General features: G+C 48.6%; 1 protein-coding gene across 2 annotated transcripts in view; it reads left to right on the plus strand.

Moving 5' to 3' along the window:
* The first annotated feature begins 2134 nt into the window (after positions 1-2134).
* Positions 2135-23417, plus strand: part of RASAL1 (RAS protein activator like 1) — a 69601-nt gene continuing 48318 nt past the window's right edge. For both annotated transcript variants that reach the window (XM_083417652.1, XM_083417653.1), the window contains exons 1-3: positions 2135-2580; positions 15208-15264; positions 21396-21509. In XM_083417652.1, coding sequence (XP_083273778.1) covers positions 2516-2580; positions 15208-15264; positions 21396-21509 — 236 coding nt within the window. In that variant the 5' untranslated portion in view covers positions 2135-2515. The remainder of the gene's footprint in view (positions 2581-15207; positions 15265-21395; positions 21510-23417) is intronic.

Genomic DNA, 23417 nt, shown 5'->3' on the forward strand with positions numbered 1-23417 from the left:
CTGCCCCCAAAGCAACCTAGTGAGCATTGAGAATTCTTAGCAAACCCAGAACACTGAATATCTGTTGGCAGAAGTCATTGGAAAACTGATTTTTAAGATTGGCTGGATGCACGAGAGTGGTGGGGGTCACCAGCTGAGGAACCCCCAGGGGAAGGAGGCTCAGAGCCTGGGGAGTGCTAGTGGAACGACTATTAGTGGTCAGAGGGAGAAGAAGGAGCATACGGGGAGGAGGAGATGTTGGAAGTTGAAGAGGCGACAGGGTTTAGTGAGCAGGAAGATGTTGGGGAAGAGAGCAGTCTAGGAATAGAGACAGGAGAGGACGGGGGCCAAGAGACAGAGATGAGGCAGGCTGTTGAAAAAGCCAGGGAGCAAAGAGAGAGAAGAAAAAGGAGCCTTAGACTGCTGGGAGGGGAACCACAACTGCCTCATTGGGGCAAGACCTACAGGGAAGAGTTGCTGTCATCACTGGGCCTGCACTGTTTTGGTTTCTTTGAATTAAACTTAAATTCACTGACACGGGTGTTTGTTTTCTATTGCTGACATGCTTCTGACCCTATGTCCAGGTCTAGGATGCTTAGCTGAACAGGGATGGGGAACCTGCCACCATTCAGATGTTATTGGACTCCAGCTCCCATCAGCCTCAGCCACCAGGGTCAATGGTCAGGGGATGATGGGAGTTGTAGTCCAACAACATCTGGAGAAGCACAGGTTTTCCCTAAACCCTAGTTCGGGGCTTTAAAGGCCACAAGCAGCACCTTGAATCAAGCTGGTAGCCAGTGCAGTTTCTAGTACCCTGACTGGTCTGCGGCACATAGTTCCTCATAACTGTTCTAGCTTTTCAAAGGCAGCCCCTCTGGCGACACATTACAGCAGCAGCCTCTAACGTGGACCCTGTGATCATCGTCTATGATGGGAGAAGGGAGTTTTTTCAGCCAGAACTCAGTCCCGGCATCTCTCAGGTGTGAGCCATTGCCATTATAAGACAGCAAGGGAGGCATTCACCGTGAGTTCCAGCACCTCTTTTTCTAGAAAAATAGCACTGTATGGAAGGATCCACAGGACAGTTGCACAAAGGCCTTTTCAGCGGTGGCTCCCTTCTTGAGGAATGCTCTTTTCAGGGAGGCATGTCTGGCACCATCATTACTTATCTTTAAGCACCAGGCAAAACTGTTTCTTTTCTGTCGTTTGATTTCTAATCTGGCCTCTTTTGGTCAGGGGTTGGCGGGGTGCCTGAGCCCTGCCTTTTAAAAAATAACATGAAGGCGTTTTTGATTTTTCTGTGTTTTGCTTTCACACCAGCCCTAATCCATGGCTGGGGGCATCCGGCTACCCCTTGCTGGAAGCAGAACACTGGGGCTGGGAGATCAGATCCAGCAGGGCAGTTTCTTAACACTCTGGAGAACGTTTCTTCTTCTTCTTCTTCTTCTTCTTCTTCTTCTTCTTCTTCTTCTTTGTTGTTGTTTAGTCGTTTAGCTGTGTCTGACTCTTCGTGACCCCATGGACCAGAGCACGCCAGGCACTCCTGTCTTCCACTGCCTCCCCCAGTTTGGTCAGACTCACGTTGGTAGCTTCGGAGAACACTATCCAACCATCTCGTCCTCTGTCGTCCCCTTCTCCTTGTGCCCACCATCTTTCCCAACATCAGGGTCTTTTCCAGGGAGTCTTCTCTCCTCATGAGGTGGCCAAAATATTGGAGCCTCAGCTTCAGGATCTGTCCTTCCAGTGAGCACTCAGGGCTGATTTCCTTAAGAATGGATAGGTTTGATCTTCTTGCAGTCCGTGGGACTCTCAAGAGTCTCCTCCAGCACCAGAATTCAAAAGCATCAATTCTTCGGCGATCAGCCTTCTTTATGGTCCAGCTCTCACTTCCATACATCACTACTGGGAAAACCATAGCTTTAACTATACAGACCTTTGTCAGCAAGGTGATGTCTCTGCTTTTTAAGATGCTGTCTAGGTTTGTCATTGTTTTTCTCCCAAGAAGCTGGCGTATTATTATTATTATTATTATTATTATTATTAGCAAAGGAACAAACGCCCCCCACCCCCAACAACCAACGGAACGGAGTTCCGCCGCTTCCCTTTTCGGCCTCTAGGAGGCGGGCCAGCTTCACACTCTTCCGCCCGGCCACCTGTAGCCGCAGCCGAGGTAGCCGAGGAGCGCCTGGCATTTAACAAGGCGAGCGAAGGCAGCCAGCTCGACAGGCGGGCGCTCTCGCCTGCTGAACTCAGCGGAGAAGGAGATCGCCACCTGGCCGGACCGGTTCCCCAGCCTGCCTGCCTCTCTCTCCCGTCTTGCCTGGCTGGCTGGCTTCTGGAGGAGGCGGAGGAGGCGGAGGCGGCTTTCCTGCTGACTGGAAAAAAGCCCCTTCGCCTTGCAATCCGGGAGGGATCAAAGACAGGCGCGGCTGCTGCGGCTGGACGGCCGTCGAGGATCGGCGCTCCATGCAGCCCGCGGACCGTCGGTGAGCGCTGCTGCAGCGGCCGCCGCCAGCGCGCCTCCGCCGGCCTCGGCATGGCCAAGAACACATCGCTGCACTTCCGCGTGGTGGAGGGAAGGGACCTGCCGGCCAAGGACGTGTGAGTGCCGGCCCGCGCCGTCGAGACCCCCTCCTTTCCCCGCCAAACCCCTCCGGACGCCCCCCCCCCTCGCCGTCCGAAGCCGAGCTCCTCTCCACTGCGCGGACCCGACTAGACGGCGCCTCCTTTTGTTTCCCCCCACAGTGGGGTTTTTTTTTTTTTTGCCGTCGTCTGGCTCTTCTCCCCCTCCGCCCAACCTCGACGGTCCTAGAGGGCGGCAGGGCGAGCAAGCGCCTCTTTTGGACCTGCATCGCAGTGGGGTGGACTAGACGATCCTCGGGGATCCCTTTTATGATTCCATGACCGGTTGTTGGAGGGCACTGGTTGTCTTGGAGGGCCAGGCTGTCTTGCCCCCCGACGGCAGCACTGCCGGGGCAAACTCCCGTTCATTTTTCGGGCGGGGTGAAGGTGTTGGCAAGCTCACTTCAGTGGGCCGCTTCCTCCTGGCCATCGCCCACTCCCCCCCCGTCGTCCCCCCCGTCTGTGGTCCCCGATCCCCACGACTCCAGAAGGCTGAGTAGGTGGTGGCTGGGAGTGGGGAGTTCCTTCTGTTCTTGCTCACTGCGTGGGCGCGGGGAGGCAGGTGGCGACCGCTCGGGAGCGTAAGACGAGCCCCGCTGCTGGGTCACAGCGAAGGTCTCTCTCCTGTATCTCCTCGAGGGGAGGGAGCGGAGGGCTTCCGGGGGATCCAGCAGGCGAGATGCGAGCCCGGACCCTCTCCAGCCTCCTGTCCCTCAGAAAACCGAGGAACGTCATAGCCTCGTAAAGTTGGAAGGGCCTCAGTTGAAATGCAAGAATATAACGCAGGTGCCCCTGACGGGGATCGAACCTGCAACTTTGGCATCATCAGCACCATGCGGCTGAGCTGTCCTGTCGGTGGCTTTCGCCCATCCTGCTGATACCGACAGAGCGTCTGTTGCTCTGCGTGCAGAAGGCTCCAAGTTCAATTCGAGGCATCTTCAGGCTAGGGCTGGGCGGGAGTCCCTGCCTGAAACTCTGGAGAGTCGCTGCCAGTCAGTTTAGGCAGTCCTGAGCTAGATGGACCAAGGGTCTCATTCAGGAAAAGACAGCTTTCTGCGTTCCTATGGGTTAAGGGAAGTGCCTTAGCTCAGGGGTGGAACACCTGCTTGGCTTGCAGAAGGTCCCAGTGGCATCTCCACGAAGTGTCCCCTGCCTGAAACGGCTGCCAGTCAGTGTAGTACTGACTTAGATGGACTGATGGGTTTGATTCTGTATATAAGGTATATAGTAAGGAGGTTGCTCTGAGTTTGGGTGTGATTTTAATTTTTTTAAAAAAATAATGCTTAAAATAGTTGTTTTAAACTATTTTTTAATGCCAATAATCTTTTTCATATTCTTTATTGAGAAATAAAAAGTAGAAACTTACAAGGGCAGAGAGTAAGACACAAAAAAGAAGAAACAAGAAATAGTACCCAAACAAAACAGAAAAAATATATTGTGTACATTACAAAAAAAAGGGAGTTGAGATTAATCAGACCTTAATCTAATACGGTATTTATAAAAATGAATTCCAAATATTGTTAAATTTGTCCGTGGCAAGTCTACATTTGTACACAACTTGTTTATGTGTAGAGAGTTTGTACTTATCTTCAATCCATTGAAGATGGATTTTTATTTTTCCAGTTCATCTAGATCAGGCTTTTTGCCATAGTAAGAGTCCACTCAAATTGTCCCTTTGTTAGATTCCACGTCTTGGGTATATAATTCAATAGGATGTTTTCCTCTGCAAATTTGTGATTGTTCCATACAGTCATACTGTACGGTCATACTGATAATCTTACTGGGTTTTTTTTCTTCTCCTAAACTGCTTCTTTACTCTCAAACGGTATATAAATCTTGCAAAATAAGTTAATACATTTCCAAAAGTGCAGAAACAATAATAACAATAACAATAACGCATAACTGGAGGGATTTAGTTTATTATTAAAGTAGTTTCCACCCCCACCCCCAAAACAAACCATATTCAAACGCAACATTCCCCCATGTCAACTCTACCATTAGAAGTTAGATGGGTGACTACGGGAAGCTTAATTTTTTTTGCTTTTTAAGCTTCAACAAAAGTTACTGGGGCAAGAATAGTAAAAGCAACACTAGTTAAGGACTGCAATATGGCAAGAGGAAGATGTTGTCATTCAGTGGTATCTGCCTTGCATGCTGAGCGTCCCGAATTCAATTCCTGGCACCGCTGGGTAGCACTGGGAGAAAACCCTGTTCAGAAATCGGAAGAGACGCTTCCAGTCAGTGCAGACAGCATTGAACTAGATGGACCAGAGATTTGGATCAGTATAAGGAAGCCTCCTGTGACAGGGGAGGTGGCATACCTGAGTGCTTAAAGCATCTGCTTTGCATGCACAAGGTCCCGGGTTCAATCCCCAATCTCCCAGGTAGGGCTGGGAGAAAATTCCTGCCAGAAACTCTGGAGCGCTGCTGCCAGTCAGTGTAGGTAATGCTGAGCTGGATGGACCAGAGGTCTTCCTCCTTTCTGTGTTCCTATGTCTCTAGGGAAGAGCCACAGCCTACCCTGGCATATCCAGGTAAGGCTGGGACAGACTTCTTATCTGAAACCCTGGAAAGCTACTGCCAGTCAGTGCTGACAGCTCTGGGCTAGATGGACCAAAGGTTGGATGCCATACAAGGCAACTGATAGACCTTCTGAATTTGTCTAATCCCTTTTGGAAGCCATCCCAGGTTGGCAGCTGTCACTACGGCCACCTGATATAAGGTCCAATTAGATCACCGGTCCATCTAGCTCAATATTGTCTACCCTGACTGGCAGCAGCTCTTCAGGATTTCACACAGGGAGCCTCTTCCAGTTTGAGCTGGACATGCCGGAGATTGAACCTGGGATGTTCTTGCATGCAAAACAGTTTGCCTTACCTCTGAGCCACAACCTTTCCTCAATTCTGTACTTTTAAGGGTGTGAAGTGGAGCAGCTTTGGCAGCTTCCCAGCAATCCTGCATTGCAGGGGGTTGGACTAGATGACCCTTGGGGAACCCTTCCAACACTCTACAAGTCTATTCTTCTATGCCAGCTTCAGCACAGATTCAAACACTGCTTGGCAGGTTCCCTGTTGCCACCAAAGTGTGGTTACCGAAGGGTCAATCCTGTGTCTGTTTCCCATGCCCTGTTGAACACATGGAGACCAACGCTTGAGTAATTATTATTATTATTATTATTATTATTATTATTATTAGTTTATATACTGCCCTATACCCAGAGGTCTCAGGGCGGTTCACAAGAAAGATCACAACATAAAGGTGTCTAATGAAGGCACCAGGCAAACTTCCTTGGGGAGACCATTCCACAGACGGGGAGCCACTGCAGAGAAGGCCCCGTTCTTGTGTTGCCGCCCTTCAGACCTCTCGAGGAGGAGGCACACAAAGATGATCTCAGGGTCCAGGTAGGTTCATATGGAAAGAGGCGGTCCTTGAGATATTGCGGTCCTGAGCTGTTTAAGGCTTTATAGGTCAAAACCAGCACTTTGAATTGGGCCCGGAAACTAATTGGTAGCCAGTGCAGTCGGACCAGGATCAGTGCAATATGCTCAAACCGTCCTGCTCCGGTGAGCAGCCTGGCCGCTGAATTCTACACTAGCTGAAGTTTCTGAAGCATCTTCAGAGGCAGCCCTACGTATAACGCATTGCAGTAATCTAACCTTGAAGTTACCAGAGCATAGACAACAGTAGTAAGTCTATCCCTTTCCGGAGGCATGTTATGTGTCTGCTAAGAAGTAAGCCCCATGGACATCACTGGGACTTACTCCCGAGTAAGTGTGTACAGGGTTGCAGGCTTAGCTTCTTTTGCCTCCATGATATAGGACCATAGGAAGCTGTTTTATACTGAATTGGACTGTCGGTCCATCTAGTTCAGCGTTGTCTGCACTGACTGGCAGCTGCTTTCCAGGGTTTTAGGCAGGGCTCTCTACCTGGAGATGCCAAGGACAGAACCTGGTGCCTTCTGCTTGCAAAGCAAAGAGGCTTCTCAGCAGCTATTAATCAAGATAACAGAACCTCCACGTTCAGGGAAAGTGTACCTCTGAGTTTTTATCTCTTTATCAAATGCATCTCGAACCCATCTTTCAGGGCACAAATGTGGGTTTTGATGTAACTCTAAGGCACACCATGGCTTAGCTTTGGGTACAATAGCAAGCAGGAGGAGTGTTTGCGCATTTGTGTGAAACTATGGTTTGGCTTTGCTTTATGTACAAACCGTTAGCAGTTTGTTAAGGACACTGGGAATTGTTGCCCTGGCAGAAGTGGGGCAGTAAATGGATTGGGACCAGCATACTCGGAGGAGCACCTTACCCCATATGCATCCACTAGACGGTTTGCATCTGCAAAACTGGCACAGTTCCAGATGCCACATGATACTCATTGATTGATCTCTGAGTGTGGCAACAGATATACTTTGGAACTCTCTGCCACTTGACACCAAGCAGGTGTCTTTGCTGCACCCTTTTCCAGAGCCCTCTTAAAACCTTTGCGTTTAGGCAAAGACTATCCAGACATACAGATATTGACATGTCAACGACTGTTCATTTTACTTCTCTAAATGATTTCAACTGGGATTTTTTTATTGATAATTTTAATATTTCTCATAAAGCCCTTAGAGGTTTTACCATAGTCAAGTGGTATATAAAAATCTTTTTTAAAAATAAATAAGATTTGCAAATACAATAAACAAGACATCAAACTAAAATACATCACATGACTGCTTTTAATGATGTGTTTAAAAATTAAAATAATACAAATAAACTACAGTTCCCAGGATTTTGGAGGGAAAGCCACGTACTTTAAATGTGTGTTCCGAATGTGACCACAGTGGTACCTCAGGTTAAGTACTTAATTCGTTCCGGAGGTCCGTTCTTAACCTGAAACTGTTCTTAACCTGAAGCACCACTTTAGCTAATGGGGCCTCCTGCTGCCGCCGCGCCGCCGGAACATGATTTCTGTTTTCATCCTGAAGCAAAGTTCTTAACCTGAAGCACTATTTCTGGGTTAGCGGAGTCTGTAACCTGAAGCGTATGTAACCTGAAGCATATGTAACCCGAGGTACCACTGTATATCAGTCTCAGAATGTGAGTTGTTTTTAAAGTAGTTCTGTTTTTAAGGACAGGATCTGAATCCAGATCTTGGGGGTGGGGATGGCACGAAACAGGGCTTGTGTGCAGACACACACACACAATCACACTTGCGTTCTCCCAAGCCAGCTAGCTAAGTAGAAAACTGCTGTGAGTGGGGCTCCTGGCATTTTGCTGTTTCCATGGCTGTAGTGACATCTCCTTGAGCTGCTTGCTTCAGAGGCTAGCTAACAAGATTTCAGGGGAGGAGGGAACAAAGGGTTCCTCTTCAAAGCAGGGATCGGCAACATGCGGCCCTCCGGTGAATTTCAAAAGGCCCCTGCCTGTGCGACTGGCTGGCTCAGGGCTCTGGTAACCTGCAGGAAGCCTCCGTAGAGCAGTTGCTGAGAGCTGCCAGCAGGGATGGTGGCTGTTGCTTGTGGGCTTCCCCTGGGCGGGGCGGGGTCTGGTTGGCCACTGAGAGAACAGGATATTGAATTAGATGGAGCCCCTGCTTTGGCCTGATTCAGCAGGGCTCTTACTGGGCGGTAGGCGAAGTGGAGAAAGAAGGGTGTGTCGGAGACAAAGGGGGAGAGAGAGGGAAAAGGGGTGTCATAAAGAGTAGGGGGAGAGGCAGGGGTGCCAACTGGAATAAAATATTGGGGGGTGGGTGTCCCAGGTAAGCACAGCCCTGCATAACTGATCATATGACACAACGTGTACACACCATTTGAATGGCATTGCCTATCCACTCTGGGGTGGGGGCAGCCTCTTCAAATATTTTAACGGGGGTGGGCAAAGGGACCCAGGGCCAGATTTAGATTTGATGAGGCCCTAAGCTACTGAGTGGGACGCGGGTGGCGCTGTGGGTAAAAGCCTCAGCGCCTAGGGCTTGCCGATCGAAAGGTCGGCGGTTTGAATCCCCGCGGCGGGGTGCGCTCCCGTTGCTCGGTCCCAGCGCCTGCCAACCTAGCAGTTCGAAAGCACCTCTGGATGCAAGTAGATAAATAGGGACCGCTTACTGGCGGGAAGGTAAACGGCGTTTCCGTGTGTGGCTCTGGCTCTCCAGAGCAGCGATGTCACGCTGGCCACGTGACCCGGAAGTGTCTCCGGACAGCGCTGGCCCCCGGCCTCTTAAGTGAGATGGGCGCACAACCCTAGAGTCTGTCAAGACTGGCCCGTACGGGCAGGGGTACCTTTACCTTTACCTTAAGCTACTGAAGGTAATGGAGCCCTTTATATGTCCAGTCCATGCAGAATGTAGGCACCCTATGTATAGAAATGAGCAAACCAGTGATATTTTAGGGAGCAGGCTAGCAGGCGGGGCCCATTACTTACATCATGGGAGCAACACAACACAAAACACTGTTTATTTGTTTTTTTATCTTATATTTTGGAAATGTACATCCAGTTTTCCCCCCGCCCTTTAAATTTTTTGGGGGCCCCCAAGAGAGTGGGGCCCTAAGCTATAGTTTGTTTAGCTTATATGTAAATCCGGCACTGAAGGGACCTTGGCCCCTAAGAGTTGGCTTCTCTTGGGACAGGGAGGGAGAGAAAGAGAAGAACAGAATGAAAGGGGTGTCACAGAAAGGGAGAGAGGGAGAAGGTGGATGTCAGAGAGACAGAATGTGTCACAGAGAGAGAGAGAGCGAAAGCGAGAGAGAGAGAGAGAGAGAGAGAGAGAGAAAGGAAGAAAGAAAGAAAGAAAGAGAAAGAAAGAAAGAAAGAAAGAAAGAAAGAAAGAAAGAAGTAGCAGTTCTGTCCACTTTTGGGGGCCAGACCATATTTTTTGGGGGGGGGTGAATGAATGAATTCCTATGCCCCACAAATAACCCAGGGATGCATTTTAAATAAAAGCACACATTCTACTCATGGAAAAACACGCTGATTCCCGGACCGCCCACGGGCCGGTTTCAGAAGGCGATTGGGCCGCATCTGGCCCCCGGGCCTTAGTTTGCCTACCCATGCCGTAACAGAATACCACTGAGGGAATGCAACTCTCAACAAGAGAGGGGGCAAATTGGGTTTCCCAATCCTGCTTTAAAGGACCAACCATTTAAATGGCACCAGCTCCCTAGAACAGCCAGACACTTGAGATGTTCTATTGTAGTGGCTAAGAGACAGCACTGCCAAGGCAGGGAGTCCCTGGTTCAAATCTTGCAACTACTACAAGCCTGCTGGGATCCTGGGGCAAGATGCCCCTCTCAGCCTCAGCCCCTCCTTTCAATATGGGGAAATAATAACACCAGCTAACATTACAGGGTTGTTGTGAGGACTGCAACCAGAAAATGCAAAGATGTATTCATAGTACTACAGTGGTACCTCAGGTTACATACGCTTCAGGTTACATACGCTTCAGGTTACAGACTCTGCTAACCCAGAAATAGTACCTCGGGTTAAGAACTTTGCTTCAGGATGAGAACAGAAATCGTGCTCCGGCGGCGCGGCGGCAGCAGGAGACCCCATTAGCTAAAGCGGTGCTTCAGGTTAAGAACAGTTTCAGGTTAAGAACAGACCTCCGGAAAGAATTAAGTCCTTAACCCGAGGTACCACTGCATTGGGTTATATATCCAACATTCATCTTATTCAGAGAAGGCACATTGAGGATAATGAACTCAGCTCACTTCAGTCCATTGTTTCCAGTGGGTCTACTCTGAGTAGGCCTTAGTTGGATATTAATTTCTAAGCTACAATCCTCTTTTTGAGCAGCGATCTTGCCTAACCCCTTGGAGTTCAGGAGGCTGAGTTAAGTTACTATTATTAGTTATCAAGTTACAATCCAGGCTGATATTAATCTATAAATAATAGAGGGGGCGGAGAGGTTGGCCATAATGATATGTTGCGCTGCGATGGCATCCGGTGAGAACTCAGGCATGCATGTGGCAGTGAGGCTGGGAAGAGAGGGGCATTTTCCATTTCCCCGATTTGTAGCACTCTTGCTGAATTTAAAAACAAACAAAGAAAAACTGCAGGAATGGAAACCTCCAGAGATGAGAAAACACCAGAGGTGATGGCAGAATTAAGCATTTAAGGCTTCAGCTTCAGGTCCAGCATAAGAATATCAGAAGAGGCTGCTGGATCAGGCCAGTGGCCCATCTAGTCCAGCATCCTGTTCTTACAGTGGCCAACCAATTGCCTGTGGAAAGCCCATAAGCAGGATTCAAATACAAGAGCCTTCTCCCCTCCTGCAGTTTCCAGCAACTGGTATTTAGAAGCATAGTAAATGTATCCAACTGTGGATGAGTAGTAGCCATTGATAGGTCTCTCCTCCAGGCATTTGTCTAATCCTTTTTTAATGCTGTCCTGGCAAATAGAAGGGGAAGAAATGGAGGCAGTGAGAGATTTTACTTTCTTGGGCTCCATGATCACTGCAGACGGTGACAGCAGCCATGAAATTAAAAGACACCTGCTTCTTGGGAGAAATGACAAACCTAGACAGCATCTTAAAAAGCAGAGACATCACCTTGCCAACAAAGGTCCGTATAGTTAAAGCTATGGTTTTCCCAGTAGTGATGTATGGAAGTGAGAGCTGGACCATAAAGAAGGCTGATCGCCGAAGAATTGATGCTTTTGAATTCTGGTGCTGGAGGAGACTCTTGAGAGTCCCATGGACTGCAAGAAGATCAAACCTCTCCATTCTGAAGGAAATCAGCCCTGAGTGCTCACTGGAAGGACAGATCCTGAAGCTGAGGCTCCAATACTTTGGCCACCTCATGAGAAGAGAAGACTCCCTGGAAACGACCCTGATGTTGGGAAAGATGGAGGGCACAAGGAGAAGGAGATGACAGAGGATGAGGTGGTTGGACAGTGTTCTCGAAGCTACCAGCATGAGTCTGACCAAACTGTGGGAGGCAGTGGAAGACAGGAGTGCCTGGCGTGCTCTGGTCCATGGGGTCACAAAGAGTCGGACACGACTAAATGACTAAACAACAACAACAACAACAAAGTTGGTGGGCATCATTGCCATTTTTGGGAGCCAGTTCCATAGTTTAACTATGCAGAAAGACTTTCTTTTATCTGTCCCGAATCTTCCAACATTCAGCTTCGTTGGACGTCCACGAGTTCTAGTGTTATGAGAGAGGGAGAAATGCTTTTCTCTATCTTTTCCCTACCCACCCACACAAAGCTTAATTTTATAAGCCTCTGCGATGTCACTTCTTGCTTGCCTTATCTCTAGATTAATAAGTCCCCCAAATGCTGCACCTTTCCTCATTCGGGAGTCTTTCCATCCCTCGATTGCTTTGGTTGCCCTTTCCCAAACCTTTTCCAACTCTGCAATATCCATTTTGAGGCGAGGCAACCAGAACTGTAATACAGTGTTACCTCAGGTTAAAAACTTAATTCGTTCCGGAGGTCCGTTCTTAACCTGAAACTGTTCTTAACCCGAGGTACCACTTTAGCTCATGAGGCCTCCTGCCGCCGCCGCACGATTTCTGTTCTCATCCTGAGGTAAAGTTCTTAACCTGAGGTACTATTTCCAGGTTGGCGGAGTCTGTAACCTGAAGCGTCTGTAACCTGAGGTACCACTGTACTGTATTGGCCTGAATATAAGCCTCACTTCCCCCCCAAATTCTGACTGTGTGGCTTATATTTGCGACCTTATAGTATGCAGCCAGGAGCGCAGGGCAAACAGCGCCAGGAGAGCGGCAAAGCTTCACCTGCCCCATGCATAGTCCCCTGTCGTCTTCCCTAAGGCCAGGAAGGGAGAGAGTGAGGAAGGGAAAAAGCTGCCGGCAACGCAGCATGGTTCCCCCCCCCAGTATGCAGCCAGCCAGGAGCAGTGAGGAAGGGAGAGGCTTATATTCGGGTATTTTTTTCTTTCTTTTTGCCTCTCCAATATTACTTATTATTATATTATTATTAATATTACTTAAATTCTGCCCATCTGGCTGGGTCTCCCCAGCCACTCTGGGCGGCTCCCAACAGAATATTAAAAACACAATAAAACATCAAACATTTAAAACTTCCCAATACAGGGCTGCCTTCAGATGTCTTCTAAAAGTCAGATAGTTGTTATTTCTTTGACATCTGATGGGAGGACATTCCACACGGAGCGTGCCACTACCAAGAAGGCCCTCTGCCTGGTTCCCTGTAACCTCACTTCTCGCAGGGAGGGAATCACCAGAAGGCCCTTGGAGCTGGACTTCAGTGTCCGGGCTGAACGTTGGGGGTGGAGACGCTTCTTCAGGTATACTGGGCTGAGGCTGTTTAGGGCTCTAAAGATCAGCACCAACACTTTGAATTGTGCTTGGGTACGTATTCGGAGCCAATGCAATTTCAGGACCGGTGTTATATGGTCTCAGCGGCCGCTCCCAGTCACCAGTCTAGCTGCCGCATTCTGGATTAGTTGCAGTTTCCGGGTCATCTTCAAAGGTAGCCCCACGGAGAGTGCGTTGCAGTAGTTCAAGTGGGAGATAACTAGAGCTGTAAACACAGTACTCCAAATGTGGTTGCACCGTAGATCTGTATAATGGCATTATGATACTGGCAGTTTTATTTTCAACATCCCAGATCCAAAATGAGTGGTCCTCCTGGCTGCTCCATCCTGTGGAATGACCTTCCCCCGCCTTGTGTCAAGTAGCAACCAGCAGTTGCGTCAGACGCCTTGTAAAGACTTATCTATTTGGCCTGGGCTTTTCATGACCATAAGATTAGACTCTGATTTATATGCGCAAATCCTCTGAATTCATTCTTTTTATTTGCTTTTATGTTCTTTTATTGACTTTACAGCTGTATTTGCGTGTTAACGGATATTGGTTCTTTGCATTGTACATAGCACATGCTGATTAGAGAGGTTTTCAAACTGTGAAGTGGTTTAGAAAGGCTTTTAAAATAAATAAATGGCGACTAGCCATGGTGGCAGGGACGTGGGTGGCGCTGTGGTCTAAACCACAGAGCCTAGGACTTGCCGATCAGAAGGTCAGCGGTTTGAATCCCTGTGACAGGGCGAGCTCCCATTGCTCTGTCCCAGCTCCTGCCAACCTAGCAGTTTGAAAGCACGTCAAAGTGCAAGTAGATAAATAGGTACCACTCCGGCGGGAAGGTAAACGGCGTTTCCGTGCGCTGCTCTGGTTCGCCAGAAGCAGCTTAATCATGCTGGCCACACGACCCGGAAGCTGTACGCCGGCTTCCTCGGCCAATAAAGTGAGATGAACACTGCAACCCCAGAGTTGTCCGCGACTGGACCTAATGGTCAGGGGTCCCTTTACCTTTAGCTATGGTGGCTGTGTTCTGCCTGCATGGCCTGCTGGAAGCTGTGATGCTTCTGAATACCAGTTGCAGGAGAGGACTGGGATCTTGTGCTCAGCTGCTGCTTGAGCATCTGGTTGGCCACTGTGAGAACAGGATGCTGGACTAGATGGGCCATTGGCCTGATCCAGCAGAGCTCTGCTTATGCTCTTAAATCAATCTGTCCCTTGGATCTCTCTCCCCACCAGGCTATATGCTGTCCCCAGCTTAGGGGCGTAGTGTGGAGGGGCAGGGGGACTATGGCCAACGGGTACACAATTTTGAGGTGCCACAAACCAGGAACCCTCACACAGCTGCTTGCTTCCACAGAGACTGGTACTGCTTTTTAAACATTTTATTTATGCTTTTCAGTTTCATACATTTCAATCATTTTTCAATCATTTTAACATTTCAAAACTTGACTTCCTTCCCCCTCTTTCTGCAGTTCCTGAAATTTATTTTGTAATATTTTCTGCATATCCATATTAACTTTATTTGCTCCTTTGTTCATCTCCTGTAAATATATACTCATATAAAACGGCAGGCGATTATAATAATCCTGCCAATGTTTACAGACAACCTGTTTACAGTTTGTCTGTAAATATTCAACAAACCGTTTCCATTCTTTTATAAAAAGTTTGTTACCTTGATTTCTTATTTTTCCAGTAAGTTTCACCATTTCTGCATATTCCACAAGTTTTTGTATCCATTCGTCTTTTGCTGGGACTTCTTCTCATAGGGACTGGTGCTGCTGGATTGTTTTCTCATCCGAAGGTTGCCCAGAATGGAATGTGACTCTTAGGCTAAAAAAGACCTCCTCCCTTAAATTCCTGTTCTCCTCTGTAGGTACCGTATTTTTCGCTCTATAAGACACACCAGACCACAAGACGCACCTAGTTTTTGGAGGAGGAAAACAAGAAAAAAAATTATTCTGAATCTCAGAAGCCAGAACAGCAAGAGGAATCACTGTGTAGTGAAAGCAGCAATCCCTCTTGCTGTTCTGGCTTCTGGGATAGCTGCGCAGCCTGCATTCGCTCCATAAGACGCACAAACATTTCCCCTTAATTTTTAGGACGGAAAAAGTGAGTCTTATAGAGCAAAAAATATGGTAAATCCCATCAGAATTTTCAGTGGGCACCAGTACTACTGCCACCCACGGCTTTTGTGGCATTTTTGAAACCAGTGATGCCCCCAACCTATTATTATTATTATTATTATTATTATTATTATTATTAGCATTAGCATTAGCATTAGCATTAGCATTGGTGTGGGGAGTGTTTAATTCTCATCCATGTTTCTGCTTTGCTCTCTCCCAAAGGTCCGGCACCAGCGACCCTTATTGCATCATCAAGGTTGACAACGAGGTCGTGGCAAGGTAAGTAGAGGCAGAGAGGACTGGAACGCCCACATCTCTCCAGTTTTAAAGATTTCCCAGATTTAGAGATTTCCCCAAAACGTCCCTAAACACCCTAAGCTTTCCTTGTAGGAGAGTTGTTCCCTCCATCCCCTTGATAATTTTGGTTGCCCTTTTCTGAATCATTGAACTCAGTATCTCAAGCCTCAGGATCAGAAATATTTGTGGAAGAGGATCGGGCTTATTCACGGCAGCAAAATAGTACCTCCATGTTCGAAGGCAGTACTGTATAGCTCTTACATGCCACACACTGGGCACAAATAGCGGGCTTCCCAAATCCGGCTGGTCATTGTTGGTTTTGGTAGAGGACTGGACTATAGGAAATTTTGGTCCAGATGTTCTTATAACTCTTCTTGTTCTAAGATTTATCTGACTATTGTTACAAATGTGCTCGAGTCCAGACTGTCCTTTGGCAGCCTGATGTCCTCCAGATGTTTGGACTCAAACTCCACCAGCCCCAGCCAGCTGTGATGGGAGTTGTAGTCCAGAAAGGCCGTGCTTGGTGGGGCTGATGGGAGTTGTAGTCCGAAAGCATCCAGAGGGCACAAGGTTGGTGCCAGCTCTGGAAGGCTTGCCAGCTATGACCTCTTTTGGACGGAGGTGCCTTGGCCACTGTGCTCTGTGAACTTCCAGAATGGATTATCGCAGCCAGATTACTAGCTGGGGTTCTGTTTAGATTTCATATAACCCCTGTTTTAGAACAGATGCACTAGTTGGCATTTTGTTCCAGGCCCAGTTTAAGGACTCAGCTACATTGGTCAAAAAACAGCGTTTTGTATGCATTATAAACATGCAACACCAGATGGCACTGGCGAGCAAAACAAAAATCTAAGCAATTTTCTCTAGCGTTTTTTTCTTTTGTTAGAACGCTTTAATTTCTGACTTACGTATTTATAGAGCCCCCCCCCCCGTGTGTAGATCCACCCCAAGCAGCTCATACTGGTGTTCAGAGCCCTAAATGACTCAGGCCCCAAATATCTGAAAGACTGCATCTATGATGACAGACCCTCCCAGGTGCTGAGATGGGCAGAGGGGGTCCTCTTGGTAGTTCCTTCACCTTCAGAGGCTCAGGGTGATGGTGGCCCAGAAGAGGGCCTTCTCTGTGGTGGCCCCTAAGCTGTGGAACTCCCTCCCCACAGAGGTGGGGCACCTTGATTATACAGCTTCCAGAGGATGCTGAAAACACACCTCCGCTTTTGACACTTGAGGTGTATATTTTTGTGATTGCAAGTTATTTTAAACTGTTTTTGATGTTGTGTTTCAATTTCACAACGGGCTCTGGGGCCTTGGGGTGAAGGGCAGGCAAGCAGCAGCAGCAGCAACAACAACAACAACAACAACAACAACAGGGTCTGGACTCTGCTTCCCTTGGGAAAAGCATTGCTCTGTGAAAGCTTCTCATTGTCAGGCTTCCAAATCCAGGCTTTGTCGATGACGTGTCCCACTTAAAGCCTGAGCCGAAAATTAAACTCCCTTCCATGGGGATTAACGAAAACAAGGGGTTGTCCTAGGCAATTAAGGCAGATCTGTGGCGGTTGGTGCCTGGTTGGCAGCCGTGGGGCAGCCTCCCTGGTTGCCAAAGGAGAGATTCAGATGTGCCGTTAAAAGGTGAGCACTAATATCCACAAGGAATGTTAATCCGCCACGAGGTTTTCCGCAGCTTAATGTTTGAGAGCAGGAGGCCAGACATCTCAGTTGGGATTTTTGCTTATGTTATTTTAAGGCCCCATGGACCTGCACATAGCCAGGGGAGCAGGTAGCACTTTCAGGGAGACTAGATAACGTTGTCTGCAAGGAGACTAGATAACGTTGCATTAAAGCAAGGTTCTATTTTTTCTAGAATAAGAGATGCTGGCAATCGCCATGAACGCCTCCCTTGTTCTCTTTTAATGTCAATGGCACCTACCTGAGAGGTGTTGGAACTGAGTTCTGATGAGTTCTGGCTGGGGAAAAAAGCCCTGGTTATCCCACCTAAGATGAGCCTGCTGTATCAGGCTGATGGGCCATCTAGATTTTGTTAGCTCTGTTTGCGGGGAGTTTAGATGACATTGGCCATTTAGCAAGTCTTCCTCCTGGTTTGTGGGCAGGAAGGTTAGCAGACCCTCCAAGTGTCCCTATTTTCCAAGGACATCCCAGATTTAAAGAAGCCGCCCCAGTTTCTGGCTTGATCCAGGAATGTCCCACTTTTCCTTAGGACATCGCTATTTTCATTGGAGAAATGTTGGAAATGTTGGAGGGTATGGAGTTATCCGACTCACCGAGCCGTCTGAAGGCAGCCCTGGATAGGGAAGTTTTTTTAAAAAAACATTTAATGTTTTATTATGTTTTTATGTATGTTGTAAGCTGCCCAGAGTGGCTGGGGCAAACCGGTAAAATGTGTGGGGTAAATGTGTGCGGTACCTATTTATCTACTTGCACTTTGACGTGCTTTCGAACTGCTAGGTTGGCAGGAGCAGGAACTGAGCAATGGGAGCTCACCCCGTTGCAGGGATTCGAACCGCCAACCTTCCGATTGGCAAGCCCTAGGCTCAGTGGTTTAGACCACAACGCTCTATACTCACTAGCACCTGCTCTCCAGGGTTACAGACAGGGGGTCTCTCCTAGCCCTTCCTGGAGATGTCAGTGGCCGAACCTGGAACCTTTTGCAGGCCAAGCAAGTGTCCTAACCACTGAGCAAAATTATCATTATGGATTGAGACGTCTTTATTTTCATCGGAGAAATGTTGGAGGATATGGTTTAGATGAAGTTGCACCAAAGTAAGGATGCATTTGTTTAAAGCAGCATGGTATATGTTTCCCCAAAGAATTCTGGGAGCTACAATCCCCAGAGTTGATTTAACAACAACAGTGATCTCTGGGAGTTAGAGCACTGGTCCATCAAGCTTAAAAAGGTAAAGGTAAAGGTAAAGGACCCCTGACAGTTAAGTTCAGTCGTGAATGACTATGGGGTTGTGGCGCTCATCACACTTTACTGGCCAAGGGAGCCGGCATTTGTCTGCAGACAGTTTTTCTGAGTCATGTGGCCAGCATGACTAAGCTGCTTCTGGCGAAACCAGAGCAGTGCACAGAAACCCCCTTTACCTTCCCGCCAGAGCGGTACCTATTGATCTACTTGCACTTTGACGTGCTTTCAAACTGCTAGGTTGGCAGGAGCAGGGACCGAGCAATGGGAGCTCACCCCGGCGCAGGGATTCGAACCACCAACCTTCCACTGAGCTACAGCCTGTCCCAAAGCCACTACGTACTTTGGGATTTAAAAGGGTTTTTTTTACAGGTCCTGATAGCTTCTATTAGCACCATTTACAGTATTCCTTCATCCTCCACTTTCTCTTCTGTGGAATATGTGGTAGGGTCACCATACTGGCAGCTTGTAAGCATGATTGACAGCTTGTCAGCCATTTGACATTGCCCGGTGCCCAGAGGTGTTAAGGAACCCTGTGCTTGTCTTCCTGGCCTGGAGAATTGGCAAGAGCCTCAGAGAGCCTCAGGCTGTCTGATCCGTCCAGTCTTGACACACCCTTCTCATCTTATCCCTCCTCAAATATTTGATCAAGAGCAAACTGACAACATTATAAGTGGCTTGAAGACAGAGCAACATGGCTCTGTAAAGATTTGCTCCTTAGGATGGTGAACGATTAACCAGGCTGGGAAGAGGCGGTTGAATCAGTCCCTGGCTGTGCTGAGGGGAGGGGCAGAGATGAAAGGACATATGAACAGAAGAATAAGAGAAAGCCAAGGTGGTGCAGTGGTTAGAGAATTGCACTAGGACAACCCGGGAGACCAGGGTTCAAGTCCCCACTCAGCCATGAAGTTCACTGGGTGTGACCTTGAGCCAATCACTACCTCTCAGCCTAACCTACCTCACAGGGTTGTTGTGGAGGTTAAATGAGCTCCTTAGAGAAAAAGTGGGATATGAATGCAATCAGCCACTCAGTCAATCAATCAATCAATCAATCAATAGCCTACTGGATCAGGCCAATGCCCCAGCTAGTCCATCATGCAGTTCTCATAGCCACTGATGGCCTTCTCCTCTGCAAATTTGTCCAGACCTCTTTCAAAGTCATCCAAGTTGGTGGTCATCACTTCTTCCTGTGGCAGGGAGTTCCATAGGTTAACGGTGTGTTGCATAGAAGGTGCATTAAGCACCAACGGTCCTTCTGCGCAGACTCCTGACTTGACCGCCTTCTCCAACAAAGTGTTCCCTAGTTAGCTCTAAAAATGGTGAATAAGAACGAGAGGAAACACGAGAGATTAGAAACTGATGATCTGGCAATGCTTCCTGTATAAAATTAGGTGTATAAAATGACACATGACGTGGAAAAAAATGGATATAGCGAGAAGGTTTTTCTCCCACTGTTAGAATACTAGAACTTAGGGACATCCTAAATGTTGAAAGATACAGGACAGACCCACTTCACACAGCGGAACTCGTACCCACACAAGGTGTAGCGATTGGCTTCCAACTTGGAGGCCTTTAGAAGAGGATTGGACCATTTTGTGGCGGATGAGGCTCTCTGTGGTGACTAGCCACTGCAACTATATTCTCCACCCACTGTTGGAGGCAGTATGCATCTCAATAACAGTTGGTAGGAATTATAGGCGAGGAGGGAATTACTATTTTACTTACTATATGTAGGGTTTGGTGTCAGCGTTGCTTGTGCAGGTTCTTTGCTGTTCGCTTTTGTTCCTTTGGTGGTGAGAGAGGTTGGGGTTGGCCTAGGGTGTGGTTATTCATTTGTGGTTGGCTGTGGTGGTCTTTGTTTTCATGTGTGAGTGGGGTGGGTGGGTGTTTTGGATCAGGTTAGCCATATTGATTTGTATGCTGTTGGTGGATTTTTGTCGTTGTCTTGTTGGGCTGTGTATGTGATAAAGGGGAGCCGTACCAGGGTGAAGGAGTCTTCTTCTATTTGTCCCCGTGTCAGTTTCAGTTTATTGGTTAATTTTTCTAGTAGGGCTGTTTCCCATACTATTTGGTACCATTGGTCCATGCTTACTCCTGACATGTCTCTCCAGTGGCTATGATGCTTCTGGCTGCTGAAAGTAGGTGGGTTATGAGTTCTAATTTGCAGGTTTCCTATTAAGGCCACTGTGAGAACAGGATGCTGGACTCGATGGGCCCCCTTGGGTGTGATCCAGCAGGGCTCTTCTTAGTGTGCATATGGTTTTAGCACTGTTTTGCTGAATTTTTGCTGTATAAGCCATCCCAGACTCTGTGTTCATCATTTGATGCCTTTTTTGTGTGTCTCCTCTACGTGAGGTCCAGAGGGCAGCAACGTGAGAACGGGCCTTCTCTGTAGTGGCTCCCCATTTGCAGAATGCTCTCCCCGGGGAGGTTCCTCTGGTACCTTCATTATATATTTTTAAGCACCAGGTGAAAAAGTTCCTCTTCAACCAAGCCTTTGGCTGATTCATATTCTACCACTTTCTAAATGTGTCTGTGGGAAGTGTGTGTGTGTAGGGGGGTATTGTTTTGCTGTTTTGTTTTTATTATTTACTATATTTTATTCTGTGAACTGCCCTGTGATGCTATGATGAACAGCAGTTGTCTTCTTCTTCTTTGGCGATCACTCGTAGCCAAGTAAGATTGTCTCCCATAAAAAGATTGTTTTAACAGTGAGTCCGTAAGTGAGCTTGGAGGCCAATTCTGGATCCACACGTCCTTCTACAATGAAAGGGTAGAATATAAATCTAATAATTTTTTTAAAATAAAAAAATACATTTTGCCCATAGGTTTTATGTATATCATTCTGGGCTCTTTTGAGGAAGGTTGATTAATTAATAATAATGAGTGAAATTATTATTATTATTATTATTATTACTACTACTACTACTACTACTATTATTATTATTATTTCACCCACCCTTCACCCCAAGGTCCCAGGCTGTGTTATATCAGGCATGTGGAACCTTTGTCCCTCCTGATGTTGCTGAACTACAACTCTCATCAGGCCTAGCAAACATGGCCAGTGGTCTGGGATGATGGGAGTTATGAGTTCCCCATGCTATATATATACTTGAGAATCTGGGTTTTTGACACCTCAAAAGACAGCCACACATCCAGTGTTGACCTCTTCTCTGCTTCCCCTCTGCAGAACTGCCACGGTGTGGAAGAACCTCAACCCTTTCTGGGGGGAGGAATATACTCTGCACCTTCCGATGGGGTTCCACAACCTCTCCTTCTATGTTCTGGATGAAGACACCATTGGGTAAGTAGGGGAATGGACACCAGAGAAGGTGGGCTGTAATGGACCATGCATGCAGAAGACCATTGTATTTTGAGGAGGTAGGAATAATACCCAGTAGTGATGAGTGGAAGTGAGAGCTGGACCATAAAGAAGGCTGATCACCGAAGAATTGATGCTTCTGAATTATGGTGCTGGAGGAGACTTTTGAGAGTCCCATGGACTGCAAGAAGATCAAAGCTCTCCATTCTGAAGGCAATCAGCCCTGAGTGCTCACTGGAAGGACAGATCCTGAAGCTGAGGCTCCAATACTTTGGCCACCTCATGAGAAGAGAAGACCCCCTGGAAAAGACCCTGATGTTGGGAAAGATGGAGGGCACAAGGAGAAGGGGACGACAGAGGTCAAGATGGCTGGACAGTGTTCTCGAAGTTACAAACATGAATTTGACCAAGCTGGGGGAGGCAGTCGAAGACAGGAGTGCATGGCGTGCTCTGGTCCATGGGGTCATGAAGAGTCGGACATGACTAAACAACTAAACAACAACAGGAATAATACCCAGCAATGCTATTACCCTGTTTGGAGGGGCTACGATGGATAAGACCTCTCTAGGCAACTGTGTGATGCTGATAGACCACAAGGACATGTTTAAGAGGTTGCTGATCCAATACAATACTGTGCTGGTCCCGGGGGTAAGGTACCTTGGGTGTAGCAGAGTCCACACGAAGAGGGGCAAGGTCCGAGGCAGAGTGCCGGGCGGTGAACAGGAACGCTGGAACAGGAGGCTGTGCAGGGAACAGGAACACCGGATGGTCGGGGACAGGAGGCCGAGCAGGGAACAGGAGTACCGGATAGTCAGGAACAGGAGGCCGAGCAGGGATCAGGAACGCAGGAAGGTCCGAAGCCAACAACGACGTTGCTCCCGCAACCTGGGGCCGGGCTGACTGGGCTTTTATCCTCTTCTAAGGCCAGGGGCGGTCCCGGCCCCCAGGAGCCCCGCCTCCTCTGGCCTTAAGGCGAGCACTCCTCCTGGGGGCAACCAGTTCCCTTCGCCTCTCTGCTCTAAACCTCTGCAGATCAGGAGAGGCCGAAGGGTTACTGGGCCCTGGAGGAGGCTCACCTGTGGCCACTGAGTCGTCAAGCCTCTCTGGGGCCAGAAGGGCTTCACCTGGGGCCAGCTCCTGATGCACTGCCACAGGTGCAGGCTCTTCAGCATCTAGGCCTTGCCCCAGTTCAGCCGGCCCTGGAGGCGGGGACTCCTGTGCAGGCCGGGATTCCTCTGTTTCATCCTCCGAATCGGAATCCCAGGCCATCACACCATCCCCCCTCCCAGGCCCCCCCCTCAACCGAGGGTCCGGACCCGGCTTGCCGGGGTACGTCGCATGGAACTCTCGGAGGCAGGCAGGTGCGTGGACGTTGGCCGCAGGTTCCCAGGAACGGTCCTCCGGTCCGTACCCCTTCCAGTCAATGAGATACTGCAGCTTTCCCCTGCGGTATCGGGAGTCCAGGATGCGTTCCACCTCGTACTCAGGCTCTCCCCGAACCAACACTGGCTGCGGTCGGGGACGGTTCGGGTGGAACTCGTCGGGTGGGGCCACCGGACTCAAAAGGGACCTGTGGAAGACCGGGTGAACCTTCAGGGTTGCGGGTAACCGGAGACGAAATGCCACAGGAGAGACTTGGTCTACGATAGGGAACGGGCCGGTGAAGCGGGCGTCCAACTTCCGCGAAGGTCGAGAGGGGTGGAGGTGGCGAGTGGAGAGCCAAACCAGGTCACCGACGCGAAGTTCCGGCCCCACCTGGCGGTGGCGGTCGGCCTGGGCCTTGTACGCTTCCTTGGCCTGGTGCAGTTGCTCCACCAAAAGCTGTTGCTGGGACTGGAGCTCTTGAAGCCACTCCGTCACCGCCGGGACTGCGGATGTCGGCAGCACCTC

This window comes from Podarcis tiliguerta (genome assembly GCF_965153285.1).
Source record: "Podarcis tiliguerta genome assembly, chromosome: 16".
In the NCBI taxonomy this organism is placed as follows: domain Eukaryota; kingdom Metazoa; phylum Chordata; class Lepidosauria; order Squamata; family Lacertidae; genus Podarcis; species Podarcis tiliguerta.